This window comes from Amborella trichopoda, chromosome 6 (genome assembly GCF_054954075.1).
Source record: "Amborella trichopoda isolate Santa Cruz 75 chromosome 6, AtrichopodaSantaCruz75HAP2 v2.0, whole genome shotgun sequence".
Lineage (NCBI taxonomy): Eukaryota > Viridiplantae > Streptophyta > Magnoliopsida > Amborellales > Amborellaceae > Amborella > Amborella trichopoda.
In genome coordinates, this window is record NC_142341.1 from 10784155 (window position 1) to 10809685 (window position 25531).

Sequence of the window (25531 nt, forward strand, 5' to 3'; positions counted from 1 at the left end):
TATTATCTTGGACTCGCACTTCCAAGTACTTACATATGGAAAGATTGTTTCATACAGGTTGTACCACATTTCTACAATATACAGTCCAAAGGTATAAAGCATCCATCTTAAAAATAGATGAAAATAAGTGGTCAATCTAAAAACAATTATAACAAACGGTTGAATGTTTTTTTAATATAATTATTATTTTAAATTTTAAATTATTTTATTTTTTCATATTCAAGATTTCCATGTTAAATATTATATATTCTTTAAAAATTAATATCATATTATATTTAAAAAATATATTTATTAGCCAGCCTGTATTTCTACAATGAAACGTGTCTTTTATAGATTTATATTATTTTAAAAACTTTAAATACTATAATTAAGATTGAAAATATATTCTGAAATTCTTTATGCATAAGGGGTGCGGTGTTTCGAGATGCAGCCGTGCTTTTTATCGTAGTGCCTCCGTCATACAGAAACCGCACCACTTTATTACCCGTCGATAGAATCCTGGCATTGATGAGGAGGGGGAGAATAAAATAAATGAAACCAAAAACCATGGTTGTGGAAACCATGGTCCCACAACCGTTATCTCTCTCTCTCTCTCTCTCTCCATAAACTTCACCTTCTCTCTCTACTCTATGTTCTTTCTCTCTCTAAGTTTTGTTTCTCTCTCTAGGCTCGAATACCTGTTTCCGTGCCCTTGATTCTTGCTCCCGAAGTTTTCAGACTTCACGCGACATTTTCCCCCTTCCGTCTGGAACTCTCTCTCTCTTCTCTTCTCTTCTCTCTCTAACCTCCAAGTTTCAGAGCAGTAGCTCCTTCATTTCTCTCTCTCTCCCTCCTGTGTCCTCGTGAACTACTGGAAATGGACGAGACAGCCCTAGGCTTAAGGGCCTCTGCTAATGCTTTCTTATCACAATACGAGCCTTTGACCCTCGTCCTTACCCCCGTAGTGGGGCTATTGGTTGCAATTCTTCTTCATTTTATCATTCATTTCTTACTTGAAAATGGGATAAAGCGATCATTCGTGGGACTGATAATGGGAGCTGTTAAGTAAGCCTAACATATTCCAAACTAAAAATGTACATTTTTCTCTGATATTGATTTCAGGAGTTCGTCGTTTTGGTGTTTGTGCTTATTAGATGGTCAACTTTTTGTGCAGGTTGGTTCCTGGTGTAAACAAGTATATTGAAGGGGAGAAACAAAAGGTTAGGCTGAAATGTTTTGGCTTTTTGATTGGCATAACTAGTGTTTATGAATTCGGAAAATTGTTCGCGTTTATGGGTTTTAAACAATTTTCGATGGCCTGTTAGTTAGGGTGTGTTTGACGCATGGAGTTTTTAGGAGCGAAAGGGACTCTCCCACAAATTATGGAAGACTGCTAAAACAAAGCTGCATGGAAGGTCGCCCTTCCTCTTTACAGCTTCCACACAGTATTATCAAACATGGAAGTGGGACATTTAACTCCCACTTCCAGAAACTTCCACTGATTGAAGAAAGTAAAACGGAGTCATTTATGGCTTTGTTAACTTCTAATTGAGAAATCGAGAGCTGATTATTACGATGGCGTGTTAGCTTCTTAATGGGCCCTGTAGAACTGCACAGGAAAACCGATTTCTCAATTACGGTAAACATATTAGACTTTTTTTTCCGAGATTAAAATATCTAAATACCCATATTTTTACGTTTAATTTCGACACCAAGGGTCGTAAAAGATATCTTGGGGTTGCAGATTTTAATTTGTTTTAACTTTTTTTTTTTTTTTAAGCCAAACAAATTTTAAAAATTTGTTTGTAACTTATTGTTTTTAGACCAAACAAATCTTAAAAAACGTTTTTTATTTCAGACCAAACAAATCTTAAAAAACATGCCTTTTCCCCGCACCTTTCTCTCTCTGTCTTTTCCATCTAAACCCTTACTCTAGCTCCTCCGTGCTCTCTTCACTTTACCATCTATATGCCCTCACTCTCTTTCCTCCCAAATACAGAGTAGGTATACGGAGAGAATGGACAGAAAGAGAGGTATTTGAAGAAGAGAGTTGTTCAGTGTTACGAGGTTATAGGGAGGAGAGGTATTTGGATAAACACAAGATAAAGAAATGTTGGGATAAACAGGTATTTGGATAAATATAGGAGGAGAGAGATGCGTGAGAGGTTACCGGGAGGAAAGAGGAAGGTATTTGGATAAACATGAGTAGATAGAGGTATTTCGATAAATACTGAAGGAGAGAGAGTACAACATGCAGCAACACAGATAAAAAGAGAAGTTTGTGGTATATAAATGAAGAGAGATTGGGTTTTGAAATAACATGTCTTTTTCATATATGTTTAGGTTAAAAACAGGTTTAAAATGGCGAAAATATTTTTTGATACTCTAGGTTTATTGAGAAATAAAGATATGGAGATATTTTCCCTTATTTTTATTGGAATGGATGCTTACTATCTGATAACATATTAGATTGGCTTTCTGAGATTGTTTTTATTTATTTATTTATTTATTTTCTCTTTTCAAAGCTGTATGTTGCATTATTTCCTGATTTTGATGTCTATTCGGGTGTTATGTGTGCTTGAGGATACAGACTTTTTGTGGTGCATTCGTGCAGTTTTGTTCCAATTAGTTGGCCGTTATTTAATTCAGTTGAATAAAACACATTGGCTTAGCTACTTATCAAAGAAAAGGGAAAAACATTGGTTAGTTATTAAGTCCCTGGGTTATGTATGCTACTTGAAATTACCCTGTTTGGGCCACTTTGTGCCTTGTGTGAATGATTGAGTCTCTTAATGCCATATAGATTAGGGAACAAAGCATACGCCTGCCTAAGAAGGATATTTCACTTGATAATGAGTTATTTGTGACTTGTTCCAAAGTGGTGCAGTGAACTTGAAGAAAAAATATTTTATTGGAAATAACTCCAGGTAACCTATAAAAGAACAAGAAAAAGAAAGAAATATCTCATCTCTAATTCTGCTAGGGAATATCACCCCAATGCGATGGTTTGCAAACTTGTTAATTGACTTGCTGAATTGGGTATTCTTTGTTGGATAGTTCACGAGCTCATTTCTTGTCTTGCCGAATTGAGTTTTCTTAGTTGGATCTTAACTTCTAATGTGAACTATGCTTCAAGAGCAGATTGAAATAAATTTCTATTTTTATTTGTCTTAGTGTATTGGGTTCAAGTTTGACTGAAATTAGTGGCTTGGTATGTTAGGTCAACGGGGTCCTGTGTGCTTGACATAATTTATCATTGTCACGTTGTTCTTTTTCATGGTTATATTGTGTACTTGACAAATATTAGTTTGAACCTTGATATCACAGTAAATTAAAAGGAGTTTGTTTATAACCCTTTCTGCTGTTGCTACACTGGACCTATTTTGTTCCTTACACTTTTGTAATGATTAATATCAATCAGCTCATAAGTTTCCATACTACCAAATGGTGTTAACTATTGCTTTTGTATAGTATTTCACATGTTTGATTAAAGTATCAAATCTCATGCAAGTGATTGATCCTCATTTTTGCATTTTGATAGGTAGTTGACAAGTTACAGTCTGGCATAAAATGTAAACGAGAGAGTTGGCAAACTGAACTGCCACATATTGGACTTGGGAGAGAAGTCATAGGGAGGTTGACATCTCAGAAAGAAAAAGATGTGAACTGGCAAGGCAGATGCTCTGGTACAGTGTATGTATTCTCTATTCAGCTGATGTATCCAGATTCCTTGATCATTGTCTTGTGATGCACATGTTAGTAGTGCACTTTTCTTGAGGGGAACTATACTATATCCCCTTGGTCTTTCAAAAGGTTCTACTTTGTCGAGTCATCACTCTCCATTTAGGTATGTGGTGGAGACAAGACTGGCCATTGATATCTGGTTCTGGTGTCTCCCATTCTTGTTTCATCACTGTCCATCACTTGATTAAATGGTGATGAACCGATGAACTATGTTTTTTAAGACTCTTCGAAACATAAAAATGCATTCTTTTTAATTGATATCTGGTTCTGGTGGCTCCCATTCTTGTTTCATCACTGTCCGTCACTTGATTAAATGGTGATGAACCAGTGGACTATGTTTTTTAAGACTTTTCTAAACATAAAAATGCATTCTTTTTAATTGTTGTGCAGCTACATTGGTGGGCACGAATCTGAAGGACACTTTCTTTTGACAAATGAGGCCTATTCAATGTCAGTAAGTCGCCATCGTATAAGAATATTTTGTTGCAAACCATTTTAGATTGGGAAAATACCATTAATAATGTCATGTTTATGATATACAATCACAGCCGGTGCATTAAGTTCCTTTTCTCAAGACAGATGCTGGCGATGAGATGCAGTTCTGATGAGGTATGATCACATTGGAACTATGGTTCATCTCCGAAGTTAAGTCTTGAGAATGGATAATAGGTGCCTGAATTGTGTGTTGTTATCAGGGAGTTACTTGAACATATTGAGTGCCTGTGCCCGATATACCTGGGCTGCAAACTTGAGGTGATGCAGAGTGACCTTATTTTTGCTGATGTAAGATTTATATATGTCAGTGATTCTTCAGATGATTTATTTTTTGAGATTTAATAATGCCTTCTCAATTGCATGGTTGTTTTCTTGAATTATTCTGAGCTTTCTTTGAGGGTCTGTATCCAAGTTCTTATATGCAATATAATGCTATCAGTAGATTGCTTCCAAATAGTTTTATGTTCTTAAATCCATATGAGGCTTGTGTAATAATGATGGAACTTAGTTCCTGGCTATCCTGAGTTCCAAATATTTCACTACTTTTGGTTTCGGACTTATTATTGCAATAGCAATAGTGGAAAAACTTTTAAGCTTCAAAAAAAATAGTGGAAAAACTTCCCTAATAAGGAAGTACATAGTTGGTTAGTTTAGAGGACGATGAGGGGCTGGAAAGAGGCACAACTAGCATTAGGGGCTTGACAGTAAGGGGTTTATATGCGAGATGAATATGAGTACGGCTATTTTCAACCATGCACCAGTTTGAAGTGGCAGTGGATGCCTTAGTCACCATGTTCTAGTGTTAGGGACTGGAAAGAGGCACAACTAGTATAAGTGGTTTGACATTGAGGGGTTTATATGCGAGATAAATATGGGTACGGCTATTTTCAACCATGTACCAGTTCGAACTGGCGATGGATGCCTTATTGACCATGTTCTACTGTATGTTTTCCCTTCTGATTTAGTCGGTAATTTGAAATTCATTTACTTTATACAGTTATATTTTTCTCTCAGGTTTTCACATACCAATCCATTGCATCTGGATGTTTTCCCAAGCATTGCTCAGTTTGAAGGAGAAGTAGTTGCCATGACAGCTTCTCTACTTGGCAGCAAAGAGGAGGCTTCTGGAGGTCAAGTTTGCGGTAACATGACTTCAGGAGGAACTGAAAGTATATTGCTTGCTGTTAAGACCACTCGTGATTACATGAAAATAAAAAAGGGAATAAAAAAGCCAGAGATGTGAGTTAAATTTATTTTATGTTGTTTAGATAAGTTTTTGAATTTATGTGTGAGAAAACCTTAATTGAGAAAGGAAAGTACACTATAATCCTATGAACAAATGAAGTGATTGAAGGTTATTCGGAGCCAGTGGTAATTGCCATTGTTTCATGTCCTGTGCTGGAGGCTCCCATTCTATCTCGATCTCCATCAATCCATTGGAAACTGATGCCCCTTAGACCAGAGTCTTACATATCTATTGGACTATAGTTTTCATCTTGAGAATCGTTTGATCTTCGATTGTTACTTTTCTGAGTGCAGGGTGATTCCTGAATCTGCACATTCAGCATATGACAAGGCTGCACAATATTTTAACATTAAGCTGTGGCGGGTCCCTGTAAATGAAGAATTTCAGGCAGATGTCAAGAAGATAAGGCGTTCTATTAACAAGAACACAATTATGGTAATGCATTCTGGGTCATACATGGAATTTTTTTTGATATTAGTCTTATAGGTGTGTATGGGTTTTATTTTTTTTTGATATTAGTCTTATAGGTGTGTATGGGTTTTTCTTGCGTGTATTCTTCTCGAACTGGTAATTTTTATAACTCTATATGCAAACATACTCTCTTTGATATTTGTTTATATGCCGTGACCTTATTGATTTATTGTGCTAATAGTAGAGTTTTATATGATAAGACTTCTTCTTGTATTATTTTCCTATGAGAAAGCGAACTATGTGCTTGATTGCTAGTGTCACAAATCAGGATTTTCTTGGAATATTTTAACAAGTCTTTTTTATTATAATGTCTATTAGCCCATCTTGCTCAATTGATTTTGTTGGAACGGAACCAGGGAAACTTCACTGAAGATAAATAATGTGTAGTTTTAATTGCCGTGAACTTGATTAACTGAAATATCACGTTTTGAGCACTTTTTGAGAAATAAAAAAAAAGTTGTGAATTTCAAATAGCTGAGAATTCTCTGCGGTAGATTACGTAATGAATATCATGGATAAAGTGGTGAACTTGTTACAATTGCACTGTTTGATAAGAACAAGTAGCTCTATGTTGTTTCTCTTCTTCAGGAAAAAGTGCTGATAAGCTGATTTTCTTTGTCATGTATGGTAGATTTTGTTTACATGTACTTTGATCGGTAAAAGTTAAAAAGATTAAGGATAAATGATTACAAAAATGTTTTAGTTTGTAGATATTGCTGATTGAGGAACAATATGATTAATCGTTGACCTACACTGACTGATTAAATATTAAAGAAAGTTGAAATTTGTAACGAGTATTGATTGAGAAAATCCATTTGAGGGCATAGATGATTTGGGAGTGAGACATAAAAATGTCAAAGATTGATTTTACATTGGAACTCCCTCTAGACTGGGGAATCAGCACAAAGGGAAAGTCCAAATTCTGATTTATCGTAAGTCATTTAAATTCTCATTTTATCAAAGTGAGCTAAAACTGATTGAAAGGGCCAGTTTTACTGAAGGTGCATTATATTTTTAGAGAAATCTACTTATGATTTTGATTTTATTGAAGCTGACATGCGGCTTTGTTTTGTACTTTTTTTTTTTAAACTGTGGAATTGTTTCTTGAAACTTTTGATCAGGTTTTTTAATACTTAACTTCTCATATCTTCATCTTTTCTTTAGAATGCTATCCTGTTATATTATCATCTTTAAGAAGAAAATACTTATGTGTTGGTTGCACTAACATTACTTTTGCTGCATGGCTTAGTTTTGTGACATTTGTTCAGGATAAATGCTCTATACTTCTATAATCACTGGTGACATTCATGCATAGAACTTAACTGGACTTGCTTTTCTTGTTTGTTCAGATTGTTGGATCTGCACCAGGGTTTCCTCATGGTATTATTGATCCTATAGAAGTATGTGAGTTCTTATTAATTGGTACTATGGTTTGATTTTCTTTTTTGATCAGTATTATAGTTTTATTTTCTTTCCTGTACTATTATCTTGGAAACTTTCATATGAAGCCTACTTCCATTTGTCTTATCATTAGAACAACACTAAAACAACTCAAACACAGGAACTTGGAGAATTGGCATTGAATTTTGGTATTTGTTTTCACGTGGACCTATGTCTTGGTGGTTTTGTGTTGCCTTTTGCTCGCAAGTTAGGGTAAGTTGCTTGGATTGATTTAAATAGTGTTCCATGTACATTTCCATAATATGCTTTATTTTATGTTACTGCTTGCATGACTGCTATATCTAGCTTTTCAAAATGGGAATGGAAAAAACATACCGGATTCTATTTTGCATGAACAATATTTTCTTAGTCTCTTGTTACCATTTTGTCTTTCATGGCTCTTATGTGCAAAGGTCAATTCCATCTCCAGTACCAAGTTTCATACCATTTGTTTGGTAAAATAAAATACTTCTCTGCATTTTTTTCTCTTTCTTTTTCATAGCCAAGAAAGTCCCCGAAACATTCCAGACCTAGACAACCTTGACCAGACAACTTTCACCAACAAGTTGATAAGAACACATGGCAAACTCCCACCCTTCTTCTTGTACCCTGTCTTGACTACCTGCCATATCCCTTGTCTGCTAAATTCCCAGATGCTACCTGACCTGATATTATTGTTTATGACCTTCGCATTCCTCAATACCCATGTCCAGTTGCCAACTCCTGATTTTATCATTTAAAGAAACTTTTGCAACTCAGCTCTTTTAGCCTCCTTTATATATGTTGTCCAACACACTGCATCACAAATGTTTGAAGCTTTTAGCATAAGCCATAGAGGACATAATGCCCCTTACCACACCCCAAAAAAAAAGGAAACAAAGGACACAATACCTATATTTCAGGTGGTTCTTCGATCATTGTAACCGGAATCCATTTTGAGAAAGGCACCTTTCTTGTCGTACTTTTAAGTTACTGAAGTGTTAAATGCTTTGTTCTACCTCAACTTGTATGTCCTAAAACACCCATCATCTCCTCAGATCCTCCATGAGCTGTTGTTTAGTTCCTTAGACACAAATATACTCTATTAGGGAACTTGTATGAAAGGAATTCAATAGATGCGAGTTTAAGTATACATCATCCTCAGTAAACTATGTTAGGATACCTACACAACCATGGTGCTGTAATTTGTACCTTTAACTGCACACTGAAGTTGAAGTTGGAATAGAATAATTGGCTCGTTTACTTGAATCCTATCTTTGTAAATTTTACTCTTGACATCCATCTGTAGTGTTTAACTGCAAGGATTCTCTCTTGCATTTGATCTATTGTTGAGTTAATTGCTGGCCTTCCTATTTTTGTGATATTTTTTTTGCTAGGTACCCACTTCCATGTTTTGATTTTGCTGTTCAAGGAGTAACATCAATATCAGTAGACGTGCATAAGTATGGGTTAGGTCCAAAGGGAACAAGTGTGGTGCTTTATAGGAATCGTGAAATTCGAAAGGTAATTTTGTAATACTTACATTTGTTAGATTTTAAGACGTTTTATGTTAAATTTAATTGCCATATAAAATAATTTAACAGCTTATCACATGTTCTTTCTCTAGTTAGCATGCCTTGCAATGACCATGTACTATATTTGAGGCGTATATACCTTGTAATTGTTTTTTGATGAAAAATAAGTCTCCTGTCAAACTAAGAACATGTCATTTGATTGTTGCTTTCAACAGTTACACCATATTAGTTATATTGGTAGTTTTCTTCTAGGCATTATCTACAAGGAGTTTCTTTGTAGTTAATGCATAGAAGAAAGCTACCAGCATAAGAAAACTACGAGGAGTTTCCTTATATTTCACATGATTGGGTGTTGTTAAATTTCAGAGGGATCCTCTTCCTTTGTTCTGTTTTATCAGTAGAGGGATGGTCTACTTGAATGGTGATACAAAATTTTCTATTGGAAAGGAATATAAGGAAGGGAATTTTGTACTTGCATAACTTCAAAATATGTAGTCATGTTTCGATCACGCCTACCATTTTTTATTGTTAAGCTCTACCGCCATTTAAAATAATTATGGATGATTTATCAGAAAAAGGAATAGTATAATTATGGACGATTAGTATGGTTGTCATCGATTGAACAGGCACAAGTGTTGGCTATCATTGCTCAAGTTACATTTCTTTCACTGAAAATTTATTTCCTGAATTTCTATTAACTATCATGTTTCCGTACTTGCATTTGACTTGATTCATTTTATCTTTATGGAAAAGTTCCATTTGCATTTGTATGGTGTTTTCTAACTGGTTTGTTGTGTTTCTATTGGTGGCTATATTGAGGCGAATTGCTGTTTGGATCCACAGCACCAATTTGTTGCTGGTAAGTCAAATTCTTTCACATTTTGTTGTATTTGGTTTATGTTTATGGCCGAGGGAAATTGCTGTTAGAGAACTGGGAACTTAATGGTGTGATTAAAACTATAGTTGTTGGAAACGTCTGTGATTCCGAATCGTTTCTGGAATCGGAATCAACGAATCGCGTGTATCAGAAGTTTCGGAATCTAGGAATCGCTGTTTGTACGATTCGGATTTGAGAAAAATGATTCTCACTATTTCGGAATCGCGATTCAAAAAATTAGGAATCATGTTTCCTATTTGCAAGAATCGATGTCCCTTCATGTTGGAATCGCGTTTCATACTTATATGGAATCACACATGACCCCACTTGTTTCGGTGGTTACTGGAATCGTGATTCCTAAAAATATGGAATCATGATTCCTAAAAATATGGAATCATGATTCCTAAAATTCTGGAATCGTTGTCCCCTTCAACTTGGAATCAACATTCCGGAATCATGATTCTCCTCATATTGGAATCGAGATTCTCCCCATATTAGAATTGCAAACCAATTCCCTCTGGTATATGAGAGAAGTATTCAGAAAATATATAAATTTACCTATTACTACAAGGTCGAATTTTGGTCTGTATATACTCAGTCTAAGACTCCAAGTACTAATGTCAACCTTTATGATATCTTTGTGGACAATCCCATACAATGGATAATTCCTCTTTGTTAATTGTAGTTTTGAGTCTTTTGACTTTTGAAAATTGAGTTATTCAATTTTTATTCAATTTTTTTGATATTTAATGATTAATTTAACCTAAAACACCACACAGGGCACTTCGCTCATATCATTATTTTCTTATTTTACTTAAAGAAAATCATTTTATCCTCTTATTCAACTTGAAGAAATGACTGTGTCAATCATATATTAAACATTATTACATTAGTAGTTTATTATCCACGCCATTCACCAAACATTATTAAATTTGAAGTAACATATTTTTTTAGTATTATTTATTCTTGGTAAGAGTTCTTAAAAAGTAACATGGAATGAAGGATGGAAATTAGTAAATAAGATAATACAAAATTTTAATTATTATATTTTAAATTTTGATTTTATTGCCGTGTGCAATAACTTCAAATTCTCTCACGCTCTCATACATGTCGTGCTCACTTATGATTGAGCACACATTGAAGGGTTTCTGCTCTCCCTCTGCTCACATATTATTCATATTTTAAATTTTGATTTTATTGCCGTGTGCAACAACTTTAAATTCTCTCACGTGATTGAGCACACATCAAAGGGTTTCTGCTCTCCCTATGCTCACATTGCTTCCTGATAACATGAATGCTCACATTGCTTCCTGAGAACATGAATTCGCAATTCCTTACTGCTTTGAACCAACGTTTAGCATAAGTAGAATCGCATTGTTGTGTAGCAAGGAATCACGATGTCTACGATATAGAAACTTGATTCCAAACAATATGGATTCGCAATTCCAAAAAAATTGGAATCAACATTTCTCACAAGCAGAATTGCATTCTTGTGTAGCTACGAATCACAAGGTCCTCGATATGGAATCTTGATTCCGGCAATCCAGGAATTGAGATTCCTAAACTAGGTGGAATCGCGTTCGGCAAAAAATGGAAATGTGATTCCTTTCTTTTAGAATCGACTTTCACCCGAGGAGATGCCTAATCGAGATTCCGAAACGGAATCGCTACCCTCATAGGCGATTTAGGTAACTATAATTAAAACTATACTAAAGAAAGAGAAAATCCCACACGTGTCCTTAGGACTACATATGCAAAAATATTCACACTCTACATTCCCTTTCCAGTTGGTGCATGTATGTCGTGCATACAGAACTTGCATATAATGCTATGAAGACTGTTGATCCACTGGCTTGGTAAAAGTATCGGCTAGTTGAATTTTAGGTCCTTTTATGTGCAGTGGGTATTATAATGGCTACCACTTTGCCCTAGTAACCATCACCTTTGATGTGCTTTGTGTTCTCATGGAGGGCAGGATTAGTGGTGATCGGGATTGTAGCTTGGTTATCAAATGCATAGGTATAGGCAATGTGATATGCGCTCACATATTGCTTGAGAGTCCCATAGCCATCAAAGCTCACATACTGATGCCATGACTGGATATTATGGTTGTGCACTGCACTGTGTGACTAGACTTCGCTTTCCAAGTAACCAAAATTTCTCCCGCCATGGTGCAATAACTAGTAGTTGATTGGCAATCAATTGGGCAATCTGCCAATTTGGCATCTGTCTAACTGAATAAATCAATAGAAGAATTATGTCTTAATAGTAGCCCCTTATCAGGAGTAACTCTGAGGTTACTCAAAATGTGTGTAACTGTCCCTAAATGTGAAGATTGTGGAGTTCGCGTAAACTGGCTGACGCTGCTAACTATGTAAGGGACATCAGATCATATGATGGTCAAATAAATGAGGCTACCAACCAGCCTCTAGTCCATGCCTACTTGATAATCATTTCCATACGTCACGATGAAACCTTGGATACAATTCTGGCCTTGTATCATTGAATTCTTCCATTCAGTGTAAACTTTAGCTCAAGCCTATCGGCTCCATATGGCCTTCTTTCTAGAGTGGAGATCCACCATGTCTTGTGTACCATTTTCCTCAAGAGCTTAGGTTTCTTTCTCCATTACTGTTTCTTCAATTTGAGTTTTTTGATGGCTTCCTCAAAAGTTATGGGTTCTCAGACAGAATGAACAAGAGCCACCTAGTGAGGAAAGTTCGGTCCTTGTGGATTTATGAGGAGGGGTAGGGATCATCAGTGGCTACGACATCTTAAATAATGGGTTGCCTTGATCTTCTTGAAGAGGTCAATATGGGCCTTTTTGTGATCTCATGTTTGCTACACTAAGGTGTGGATGATGGCACTATCTCTAGTTCTTCTAGTAGAGGTAAATCCAAACTATGATGCTTCCCCTGACTCTCAACCTGAATATTGGGATTCTCTTGAAATATTGGGATTCTCTTGAAAATAACCGACTTTTTCAAGAAAGGTTACATGCCATGAGCAGTGTTACATGAACATTGACAGGTGTCGATATTTAGTATGTATCCAAGTGTCTAGTACATGAGGCAAAAACCTAGTCCCTACTACTTTTCCGACACGTCTGTAAAGGTGAGTAAGAGAGTATAAATATATAAAAATACATATCCAAGTGTCTAGTACATGGGGCAAAAGACCTAGTCCCTAGTACTTTTGCGACATGTTTGTAGATATATAATATAGTATCCAATTGTCATCCCAAAAGTATGTTGGCAGCACAGGAGCGCTAGTGCTTCATACCCTAGTGTTTTTTAAGGTTCAAATCCTATATTGAATAGCTTTTAATATTAAAACTCTACCCTACGTAGCCTACAAGATTTCAATGGCTTTTTATATTATAAAACCTCTACCCCATGTGGCTTACGAGATTTGAATCCATTGAAATCCCCACATGGCTTACAAGATTTTAATTCCTGTAAACCTCCATATGGAATACAAGGCTTGAATCCTTTGAAAATTGGGCCCCAAAAACCAAAGTAATGAGTAGGAATGAAACCTTAGATAGAAGAGCAAACAACATGCCATTCTACTCGGTAAAACGTCAATGCTTTTATGATATGAAATAGTAAGCTATATGTAAGACGCATTAGAATCGCCTCTCTCCTCAACTCTTCTTCATCTCCATGAAGATCATTTCTTGGAATATCAGTGGGTTGGGTCACCCGAACAAAAGGACCGCCATTAAGGACCTGTCTTCCAAACACTGTCCCCTCATTCTAGCCTTAATTAAAACCAAGTGTCCTGAACCATCCCTACTCCAAGTTCGCCAGATTTGGGGTAGATGCCCTTTGCCAGTGGGTTGCTCTACCCGCTGAAGGGGCATCCGGGGTATCTGGGTTATTTGGGAACCCACTGACCACACGCTTGTTTCCTCGTTTGTGGGGGAATTCTCTGTCTCTATCCTGCTGTCCAAGGTATCCGACGGCCTGGAATGGAAATTCACGGCAGTTTACGGCCCTGCACTTCCACGATTAGACCACGCCTCTGGTCTGAACTGGACCATGTCGCGCCTCTCCCCCACCCTATATGGTGCTTGGGTGGGAATTTTAATACAACTCGATGCTCTTTCAAGAGTAATTCCAGCTCGCGTATATCTCAGGGGATGGTTGACTTTTCGAACTTCATCACTAGGAACGAGTTGCTTGACATCCCCCTTCAAGGTAACAAGTTTACCTGGTCAAGCCATTCCTCTCAGCCTGTCCTCTCTAAATTGGATAGGTTCCTGTTTTCTCTGGACTGGGAAGAAATTTTCCTTGGTTCTCATGCCCTAACCTTGCCTAAACCGACTTCTGATCATTGCCCCATTCTTCGGTCTACCATTCCGGTTAATAGGGGCCCTAAACCGTTTAGGTTCGAGCTGGCTTGGATAGAAGAAACGTCCCTTTCCATGTTGCTACCTTCCTGGTGGACTTCTTTTTTAGCCCAGGTCAGCGGAAGAGTTGGCTTCAGACTTCAGTCAAAACTTTAGATACTCAAGGCCATCCTTAAGTCCTGGAGTAAGACTGTCCTAGGAAATTATAACCTTATCATGCCTGACCTCCTAAAGAAAATACAAGTTTTGGATAGCCTAGAAGAATCCCGCCCCCTCTCTTCTCCTGAAGCTGACCTCAGAACCCAGTCCAAACTAGACTTCCTCTCCACCCTGAAAAAGGAGGAGATCTATTGGTATCAGAGATCTAGGGTCAACTGGCTCAAAACTGGAGACCACAATACCCTCTTCTTCCACAGGATTGCTAATTGTCGTAGGAGGGATAATTCTATCTCGTCCATCAAAGTTAACGACCGTCTCCTGGAACAGCCGATCGAGATTGAAGTAGCAATCATCTCTTACTTCCAGAATCTTTATACTGGTCCCTCCGGCCCTAAACCTTCCATCGTCGACCTGGACTTTTTGTCTCTCTTTGATGATCAGGCCATGTGGTTAGAGCGCCCTTACCTCGAAGAGGAAATTCTCAAAGCTCTGGATGATCTGGCTAAAGACAAAGAAGCCCCTGGTCCCGACGGTTTTTCGGTGGCCCCCTTCAAGTCCTTTTGGGAGACCTTTTGGTCAGTTTTTTTGAATTTCTTCACTGAGTTCTTCAGCGAGGGATTTTTAACAAATCCATCAACGCTACGTTCTTCACTCTGGTCCCTAATGTTGAAGGGCGGAGGCACTTAAGGATTTCCGTCCTATAAGTTTGCTCAACTCCTCCTATGAAATTCTGTGAAAGGTTTTAGCCTCTCGGCTCTAACAGGTTCTACCCTCGGTCATATCCCCCTTGCAGTCAGCCTTTATCAAAAATAGACAAATCCTTGAAGAGGTTTTGATAGCAAACGAATGTATCCATTTTAGACACCTTGGTAAAAAACTTGGTTTCATTTTTAAGATCGACTGGGAGAAGGCTTAACACCACGTTAACTGGTCGGTTTTAAATGAGACTTTGACCCTATGGGCTTTCGTGATTGCTGGAGAAAATTGATGCGGGGGTGTTTTTCACACCCAACTTTCTCTATCCTTATCAATGGGTCTCCCAAAGGGTACTTCCAGTCCTCTAGAGGCCTGCGGCAAGGGGATCCGTTGTCCCCCTTCCTTTTTGCGATCTTAGTCGAAGTTTTCAGCCGATCTCTCGGCCGCCTTTACCATGCTAACCTTCTCTCTGGTTTTGGCTCCTCTAGAAGTGGGCCCACTGTGTCGCATCTGCAATATGCAGACGACACCTTGGTCTTCCTTGAGGCCTCCCCCCCTAGAGGTGGAAAATCTCAGAATATACCTCGAAGTGTTTCCAAAGGGCCATAGGTTTCAAGGTAAACATGGCGAAATCTAAGATGATGGGTGTTGCCATCACCCCTAACCTTATCAGAGGCCTTATTCCGGGATGGGAATGCAAGGTGGAGGATCTACCCACTTCTTACTTGGGCCTTCCCTTAGGACTGGGAAACCCAAAAAGAACAACTAGTCCATCGTCTTAGACAAGGTTGACAGGAGGTTGGCTGGTTGGAAAGGGCGGTACCTATCCTAAGCAGGTAGGACCACTCTTATCAAAGCTACTCTAACCAATGCACCGGTATTATGATGTCTCTTTTCCACCTTCCAGCCTCGGTGGCCAATTGACTGGATCAGCTTTTGAGGAACTTTCTCTGGTCAGGTCAAGCTGATAAAAGCTAGTTCCATCTCATTTCCTGGGATAATATTCTTTAGGGGCTGGGAATCAGAAACTTGAGAAAACACAACATAGCCCTCTTAGGGAAATGGTGGTGGCGTTTGGCCACCCAATCTGATTCTCTATGGGCGCAAGTTCTTCGGAATAAGTACCATGTCCCGGCCCCTTCGTCGATCCCAGACCACAGATCTTGGTCCAATGCTTCAGGGGTGTGGAGGTTTCTTACGGTTTCCCTTTCTTCTTTCAGGAAACACTTAAGATTCTGCTCTAGAGAGGGAACTAGAGTGAGGTTTTGGACGGATTTATGGTTAGGTGATGCCCCCTTAAAGGATTCCCATCCCTTATTGTTCTCTGTTGCGAGGAATAGAGAAGCAACAGTTGAGGACGAGTTCAGACTTGAAGGTGGTAGGAGACGTTGGAACCCCTCTTTTAGAACGAACCTTTCTGAGGACGAATCTCTTCAATTTCTCTCTCTCTCGTCACTGCTCTTCAACACCTTCATCCCGATCCAGGGGAGGGACAAGTTGGTGTGGTCCCTTGCCCCCTCTGGGGATTTCAACGTTACTTCCTTCTACAAAAGCCTCATCCAACTCCCCACTTTCCCCCTCAATCCTGACCCTCGCACTAGTCTGGAAGACCATTGCTCCCCAAAGGTGCAAACCTTTAACTGGATCGCAGGATCAAACAGGGCACTCACAGTGGATCAACTTCAAAGGAAAGGTATCCCTATTCCCAATAGGTGTGCCATGTGTTTGAACCAAGAGGAATCCAATAACCACCTCTTCCTACACTGTAAAGTGGCCCATGAGATTTGGAGCCTACTCCTTCAACAGTTTCGGGTGCTTTGGGTCTTACCTTCGATAGTAAAAGATCTTTTCGTGTTAAATTTGGCTGCGCACTGGTCGAAAGCAGGTAGAATCCTTAGGAAAGCTATTGTGAAGCAACAATTTGGACCATTTGGAATGAAAGAAACGGCCGTATTTTTCGGGGAGAGTCCATCCCTGCTCCTTTGTTATTCTTGAAAGTTACCTCCTTGGTAACATTTTGGGACGCTAACCAACCCTGGTTCAAAGGCATTCATAGGGACTCCTTCAGCCGGAATTGGGAGCAGATTTTATTCCATTACTCAAAGAAAAACAAAGTTAATCCTGTTTGGACGGTTCCTCCCCAAGGAACTATCAAACTCAATTTTGACGGCTGCTCTTTAGTCAACCCTGGTCATGCGGGGATAGGAAGGGTCTTTAGAGACCATCTTCAAAACGTCCTCTTCTCCTTCTCTGAATACATTGGGGTCCATGATTCGCAGTTCGCAGCATCTATGGCTCTCCTTTGAGGCATTCAAAGCTTCGATCAGTCTTGGGGACAGTCTTTCTTTGTGGAGGGTGATGTCAAGAACATTATTTCTTGGGCTTCGAAGATAGCTCCTCCCCCTTGGTACCTCTTACCCATTTGTGATGAAATCGAATACCTCTGCAGGGATAAGCAAATCTTATGGACGCCTATCTCAACGACGTTGAACGGGTTTGCCAATTTACTAGCTAAGGACGGAGCCAAGGCCTGCGCTGAAGATTAGTCTTGTTATGGGCTTTATGCTTAGCTCAAAGGGACTGTGCCTTTTGTTTGCTTCTCATCCTCGTTCCCTTTGTATCTTTTTTGTACACTTACACTTTACTTTGTAAGGGGAATTCTTATAACCCCATTTTGATTACGGTCTGTTGACCCATTTTTTACCAGAAGTCCTAGGTTTTACGCACTCTTGGATTGCCTTTTCTTCTCTTGTATCTATCTCTCTTTATCAATACAAATGTTAACAGTTATAAAAAAAAAAGACACATTAGAAGAAAGTGTTGACACAGTACTAAAATTTAATGACATCATCGATACGTACGGGCAAGTCTCTAAATGCATGTTGGGGAGTGTTGACATATTTCAAAGTATCAACTGTGTTGACACGCGACACTAAAGAAAATCCCAAGTAGCGAGGTAACACTGGCCTTGAAACATAGTGTTTCTTTTTCTTTGGGTCACAAGACTTGTACCCTTTTGGAGTAAGAGAATAACCCAAGGAAGCACAATTGAGTGTGCACCTACTTTTCCCTAGCTGTTTCATCAAGGTGTACAAAACATGTGTGCATCTGAAGACATGCAAATGAGAAAAATTGGATACTTTCCTAGTTAATTTTTCAACAGAACTATGTTGGCCAGGAACTTTAAAAAAGGAAAAAGGAAACACTTTTTATAACATAAGCTGACACAATAAGAGGAAAATGCTAAAAGGTTTGAGGAACATGGTGCTTGTGAGAAATCATGTTTTGAAAAGATGTTTATAGAAAGTACTCCAAATATGGAAAATAACCGGAGGAACAAAATTACGTAGACATTCACCAATATTTAAGGAAGGGCTCTTGATGCTCGTGGGCAGTGTGTTACAATTTGCATCTGACTTCTAAAGAAAACAAAGCCAGAGGAAGGCCTTCGATTGGTAATTCCCGAAAATACCAGATAAAAAATAAGAAAACAAGACAAGAAGCAAAATCTATTGGCTGTAACCCGACGAATTGCATATGCCTCAATTAACAAGGGAGAATACGAAGTCCCTACGCATTACGTATGACATCAGTTTACGAGAGACAGGACAATGTTTTTGCTCTAACTACTTTCTTAACACTCACTCTCACAAGGTTCCTCTTAAGTTTTTCTCAACATTCTCTCTCAAAAGGTGGTTTCTCGCTTTGGTATTGTTTGCTTGCTTCCAAGCAAAAAGGGCTGTCAAGGTTTAGCTCTCCAAAGGAGTAACTCAAATGATTTCCCTCTTCAATGCCTAAGCAAAGGGATATGTATGGGCCTTAGAGAGGGTTGGTTAGGGTTTATTGAATGACCTGGGGAGCATGTTTAGGGTAAAAATGAAATAAATTACCCCTCAAAATATAATGAGTCAGCCGTCTCTGAGTCCACCGGCGGTCTGGCTGTTTATGTTGACAATGGTCTATTGCAACTCAGATCGCTCCAAGTTGGGGCTTAGTTGTGCCAAACTTTGTTAATGATGAGGTGAGAAATTGAGTTGGGCAACCTTTGGCTCAAGTCTCATGCAAGAACACATTTTATTATTAGAGATTCGGTCAAGTCACCTTGCTCACTGTGCAGCAGAACTGAAAAATCCCTCAATTCGAGCTTTAATTCAATTACAAAGATTTGAATGATTCATCTGGATTTTGGCATGTGTAGAGCACTGGAAGAGGATTTAACACCTCAAAGTTCAGCTTAAAATGCCTCAGTACGTTAGAGAATTGAGCAGTGAAAGTTAGGTGCTTATCGGGCTCTGCTAAAATAGAGAGCTTTCAAGTCCACCAGCAGTCATGTATGATTTTGCTTCTTCAAAAGAGGGGTCAAATAGTGTCCAAATGACCTGAAATTTGGAAGGTAGGCTTAAAATCCTATAGATTAAGAACCCACCAAATCTCATCTTGATCGGAGATTGTTTGCTATGACCTCCTTTTTACGCAACTTGACCAGGGCATTGTTCCTTTCCACTGCATGCTGCCCATTTTATAAAGAAAGTTCTGTTGAGATTCTTCCAAACATTTGAAGACCCTCCAAGTTTCATCCCCATAAAAGACCATTTAATGGGTCTATGAGGGAAACGGGGATGTTTGCAAATCATTAACAGCCCCACTTATAAAAGAAAGTATACTGCGTAGGTGTCTGAATTTCACTGAAATTTGATGAGGGGAATACCCTCATGCTAACTTGGATGCTCCCGAAGTTGGGCACATGATTTTGGATTGACCAACGGTTAACTGATGCTGCATTTTGGCTACCGACTATCCGGGTGACCAATTTTTTCTTGCAACGCCTTGCCATATGTGGCGTGTAGGCTGTGCAAGAGCTGCAATTCACCTCAAAGTGAATATAGGTGAGCTCCCGCAAAAGATTCATCAGATGACAGGGGCGTGAGATGGGAACAGGAGGCTATGGTTGTGAGGATCTGTAGAAGCAGCTTGCTTGACTAGGAAAAGAAAGAGTGAGGACTTCATTTCATAAAAGTGACATGTCTATTAACCTTATGTCCTATCTCTAGTACGCATAAGATGTAATACTCTCATTGAAAGATGCAAACATTGGCCTAGGAAGATAGCATATCATGATCTGAAGCTGGAAGATGCACAGATCAATGACATCCAAAAGTGATCATTTTGTGTGGTTATCTTCTTCTGTATGGCTAGAGAGGGGCCAGGGTTCACCTTCTCTCCCAAGATAGACTAGAAACATATCCTTCAGAATTTCTTTGCCCTTTGTTTTTTTTTAGTATTTATTTTAAATAGGTAAGATTTCCCCTTGGATTTGGCCAACTTAGCTGTAGATTTTACTGTTGGTTTATTCCAGTTCTAAAACATGTGAGAAATCTTTCCATCTCAACAGAGTGAATAGTTTCCCATGGTTTTAATGATGCACTAACTAAATTTAATGAGAATAGAAATATTGTGGAGCTTCTGATGGTCAAGAAATCTTTTTATGCGTTAGTTGACATATATGAGTCTCTTGCAATCTATAGTGCGCACACATTCTATTCTTTTCTATTATTATGTTATACTGTATTTGATGATATTTTATATTGAATTATATTGTATTGCATTGTATTATTTTGGTATACTATATTTATAATATATGACTGGTAGGATTTACTATCTTATATTATTGTATTATACTATATTATATTATATTATATTTATCAAATTATGTTATGTGGGTCCAAGGATATACATATGGATGGGCTTATGAATGTCATTGGAACTTGGAGCAATGTGGTGGGCTATGTTGGTTGAGTTCCAACTTTGAGGCTTATGATCATGTCTATGGTCCTTGTAGGCCACTGGAGAAGAATAATTTGTGGGATGCCTTCGGTGCTTGGAAAGGGCATTTAATGCCTTTCATTTCACATATGGAATGAGGGGTGAATTATGTTTCTATGATGATGTGCCAATAGTATTCACTGAGTGTCTTATCTAATTATTTTGTCAAGTGGTTATATGTACTTCGGATTGATGAGCAATTGAGGATCCTGTGGTCTTAGACTCAGTTGCTTCTCTCTTTGGAGTGGGAGATGATATGTTTGGTGCAGGTTCTATGGCTTTGCCAGATCTCATGTTGATTCATTGAATACCTTTCCGTTGGACTTGGATCTTGGTTGCCAGGGATCCTTGTCTTTCACTTTGAGCTCATGCATTTCAATCACAATTTACTCCAGAATGAAGTTAGTATTTGCAGATCTCTTTCTATGTGCAAGGGCGACGGATATTCATATTATTCAAGAAACTTTAATTGTCAAGGGGATCCTATTTGTACGGAATGAGGAGCTTCTTTGGAGATTGGATCTAGAAAGGGTGATACTTCTTCATGGACTCAGTAACTTTGGTATGTTGGAGGAAGATGGAAAATTTAATTGCTGGAGATGTCTAGTGCACATCTCTAGGAGAGGGAGGAAGAACAAGAAAAAAAAAGGGGAAGACATCTGGGGATTGTTTTGGAAACATTAATTTTGGGAATGGGAATTGCACCCGATAGCAAAGCTCCTACGAGTGAGGGAAAGAGGCAAAGAAGAGTGCAAGATGAGTGAAGGAAATTTCATGATGGGAGGAATACAGGGTGAGGCAATTGAAGGATTGTCTTATTACATTGACGTGGATGGCAGAAAGCTCAAGGTTAGGACTGGGAGAGATGAAGAATATAATTACTCAGAAGTTATGAAATACAAGATGTCTTTGGATTGGGTTGAGTTTTCCTCCCTGCCATATTGTTGAGGTGCTCTAAAAGATCTTTCATGGAAGAGGTGACATAAGTTGTGTCCAGTCTTGAGACAAGGCCTTTCCATTGGATGCCTTTTTTCTTATCTCACTTCCAAGTGTTTTGAGATGTCACTGGAAGCGATTGCCATAAGTCCACCAAAAATTGTTTTTGGTTTTAAAATACTGTTTGAGGTCATGGGGACCTTCCTTCTGTTGTGCCGTAAAAGAAGGCTCAGGAAATCAAGGACTTTGTACCAGGCATGTACAACATAGGAGAAGGTTTAAGCTAAAAAATCAAGGAGATCATGCCACTAAATTTTTTTTGTGATGTTTGCACTAAATCCTTGTTATCAATAATTATTACCAGGGAAGTTTTTTCTTCCTGCCTGCCCTCTAACAAGGATCATTTAATGGATTGATGGTTAGATGAGGAAAAGTGAGGTTCATGGAGATTGTGGTCATATCTGATGATTAGTTGAGGATGGTGTCATGTGGAGGGATGTGCCTTTAAATACTGCAAAAGGAAAAGAGAGGGACAAGAGCTCTTCAATCTTGTCCACAATACGATTAGGGCTGAGTCCTAAAATATTACATGCATGCATCATTTGTCTTTAAAGACTAACAAATGATGAAAAGGACCAGAATATTATAGTATATGATGTTCTCATGAGGAAGCAAGAGATATCATCAGGAATTTGCTACAAGAAACTGATGTCTCTCAACTTTTGGACACTTAATGAAGAAACAGGCAAGCTGTAATAAAGATGGCAGACAAGGCAATGATAACGTCCTATTGTGACTCAAGGTGCATATTACTCTTCGTGAAACACATTGTGTGTGTGGTGTTTGTATACTTGCAATTTATACAACATTAATTGTGCAAATTCTACCTTTCCTTTTATGTTTGCCAGGAGATTCAGATATTTTAGGGTTGTTACTTTTTCGTTTTCCTGTTGTAAGTTTTGATTCTTTACGATTTAGAGTCATTTTCATACAAACAACAAGGATTCTTGTCATTTTACGTATTTGGTGGTTGAGCAAGATGATTTGATATGACAGATTCTGTACAAAGTAGTTTTGATTCCGTCATGCTGCAAGAGCCAAAAAAAAAAAAAAAAAAAAAAGCCATTCGGGAATTTTTCATGAAAATTTTCTATCTGGAAAAGGGCGATTGTACTGATTGTTGATTGACTGAACCATCTCTGTCATCCTTCTGTAAAGCAAGATCTATCTTGGATTACTAAAACAGGTTAACCAAGTATGGCTCCAGATTTGATCCAGTTACTCACAAATGAAGGTGCTTGGGATTTTTTTCGATAGTTGACTGCTATGCATTATGGCATCATGTTGTACACAAGGGAACATACATTATGCGATGTATACGAAGTAATTAAAGGTTTGGCTGGGATACACCATAACCATCTAGAATGAAGATAATCATCTTCATTATCATCCGAACCTTATCCCAACTTTTTGGGGTTGGCAACATGAATCCTATTCCACCATATTGGATCATGATTAATGATAGAGATGTGGCAAAAGTTTTACGTTGATTGCCAACCTAACACAACTCTCCTTCCGCACCAGGGCAGTTCTAAAATGAAGATACTACAAGTTATTATTAAAAAGGAGCAGATGAATGGTATTCCTGACCTAAGCTACATGTTGGCGTAAAATCACTAGGGAAGTAAAAAGGGAGTGTAGAAGAAGTCAACTTTACTCAAAAAAGGGACTTCAGAAGAAGTATGTGATGTTATAAATTTTCCATCAACACAGTCTTGTATTTGTAAAAATAAGGAATCTGCTCAATGAGAGTAACATTTTGAGTAGTAAAGATCTTAGGTGAGAAAGGATCACGTCATGTGTAAGCCCTTTCATCTAGTGCATAATGAAAACACGCAGTACAGACAAGAAGATTCATGAATATTTTAAATATCTAGGAGTTTATGACTAGGATTCTAGTTGGGATTTACCACCTCTAGAAGGATTTCAACTTCTCCTTGTTAAGTTGCTCTTTGTTCGTCGACCAAACAGGATTTAGAAGAGGGTATTTGCAAAGGAAAACATTTTTATTTGCCCACGGATGTACTGCTACAGTTTTGTCTCTCTCCAATTGGAGGCCTTGAGTGCATTTATTTGGCCTCAAATTTTGTGCACACATTTTCTTTGACTTTATTTGGCCTCAAATTTGGTGTACACATTTTCTTTGATCCAAGTAAGAAGATTGGTAGAAAATATTAGAAAAGGAAAACTTAGAATATAGTTTTTCTGAGGGACGATTTCTTGTACCAGAGTCCATGGGACTCAGGTAAATCATGGAATTAGAAACCATAAGTTCTTAAAACATCTTTTGAGCAGGCATGCAATTTTGGCACACTTGACGTGTCCTGCATATGCATACATTGGTGATCATCTTGTTACATAACCGTCTAATCTCTACATTTTCTTGTCTGTCAGTGTATATATTATGATGTATAATCAGTTTTTATAGTTACTTTTCTGATTGATGGCTTGTCATTCTATTACAGTTACAGAATGGTCAGACACTATTACTTTTCTGATTGATGGCTTGTCTTTCTATTACAGTTACAGAATGGTCAGGGGGACTTTATGTTTCTCCTACTGTGGCTGGTAGCAGGTCTGGTGGGTTGATTGCTGGAGCTTGGGCAGCTATGATGTCTCTAGGATTGGAAGGTGATTCTTCTGATTTTGTCGTGCTTTTTCTGAAATAATGATAGGAAATGTTATCTTTATTCTTGTTTTTGTTTCTTCCTCGATTGTTGATGGGTCACTGCCATTCCCATTTTGCATGCAGGGTATATGGAACATACGAGGGTGCTTATGGAAACATCCAAGAGAATTCAGAATGGGTGAGAAAAACTCATTTGGAAACATCTCTCTCTCTCTCACACAGTCACACACATCTCACACATTTAACGATTATTGGCGCCAGTGAGACTGACTAGGTCTTTTGTCAGGATAAAGGAAATCTCAGAATTATTCATCATTGGAAAGCCCCATATGACAGTAATAGCATTTGGATCAAAGGTGATAGATATTTTCAAAGTTAATGATGTTATGTCATCCAAGGGTTGGCACTTAAATGCCCTGCAAAAGCCAAGCAGGTTAGGATTGTTACCATTTTAATATATCTTAAAACACAGTGGGATTTTCAATGACAAAGTACAAACTTGGATTTCCTTCTTTTTTGTCTTATCAGTGTGCATATCTGCGTAACCCTTCAGCACACACCTGTTGTTGAGGATTTCTTGATAGATTTAAAAGAATCCGTGAAAATTGTGAGTGGATATTCTCTTATAGATTCTCAAAGGCATTTGTGTTTTTTTATCTTCTCTGGTCATATTAATATTGAGTGGTGCATTGAAGATAGACCTTTCATCATATTTTTCTCTTTTTCTCTCATTGACTATTTGAGGTCTCTTTGTTGGTTTCCTTTTTGCAGGTTAAAGAAGAACCAGGAACAATTGAAGGTGGCCTTGCTCCCATTTATGGAGCTGCCGAGAAAATGCCTGATAGAGGAATGGTTCAGGATTTGATTGTGGCTTTCATGGATAGTACTTGTTAGCTTTTCTGTGGATTCATAGCTCAAATTGTGGTTCTTTGTTTTCCTATCCAGAGCCTGGTGAGTGATTCATTTGAATACAACTTATGTAATCTTTCATTTGTTCATTTGAATTTTGTCTGACCAGAATGGTTATAAATTAAGCCATGTTATTATTGTAGTGAAATCTTGTATATTCAGCAATAATTCAGTATATCATTGTGCTTATGCGAACAAA

The 25531-nt window shown here is 38.1% G+C and overlaps 1 protein-coding gene across 28 annotated transcripts; it reads left to right on the forward strand.

Moving 5' to 3' along the window:
• Nucleotides 1-398: 398 nt before the first annotated feature.
• DPL1 (dihydrosphingosine phosphate lyase) lies at nucleotides 399-25531 on the forward strand. 28 transcript variants are annotated; one of them, XR_016057747.1, is made up of 15 exons: nucleotides 399-1044; nucleotides 1154-1199; nucleotides 3521-3672; nucleotides 4114-4173; nucleotides 5233-5457; nucleotides 5758-5899; nucleotides 7285-7339; nucleotides 7497-7588; nucleotides 8752-8878; nucleotides 9709-9748; nucleotides 24318-24425; nucleotides 24547-24601; nucleotides 24710-24856; nucleotides 24952-25030; nucleotides 25195-25531. XR_016057747.1 is itself a non-coding variant. In XM_011626578.3 (15 exons), the coding sequence occupies exons 1-15, from the start codon at nucleotides 857-859 to the stop codon at nucleotides 25315-25317; spliced, it is 1635 nt and encodes a 544-aa protein (XP_011624880.1). In that variant the 5' UTR covers nucleotides 399-856; the 3' UTR covers nucleotides 25318-25531. The 28 variants fall into 28 exon arrangements, 11 of the variants coding, with proteins under 11 accessions (XP_011624880.1, XP_011624881.1, XP_011624882.1 ...); XR_016057752.1 differs by having other exon boundaries at nucleotides 24717-24856; XR_016057746.1 differs by having other exon boundaries at nucleotides 9733-9748.

What these genes read in the sequence shown, in the direction of transcription:
- DPL1 (XM_011626578.3), top strand. Translation starts at nt 857, where the DNA reads ATGGACGAGACAGCCCTAGGCTTAAGGGCCTCTGCTAATGCTTTCTTA. An exon ending in GGCAGATGCTCTGGTACAGT is followed by an intron (nt 3,673 to 4,113) that starts GTATGTATTCTC and finishes ATTGTTGTGCAG; the next exon opens with CTACATTGGTGGGCACGAAT. An exon ending in CCTTTTGCTCGCAAGTTAGG is followed by an intron (nt 7,589 to 8,751) that starts GTAAGTTGCTTG and finishes TTTTTTTGCTAG; the next exon opens with GTACCCACTTCCATGTTTTG.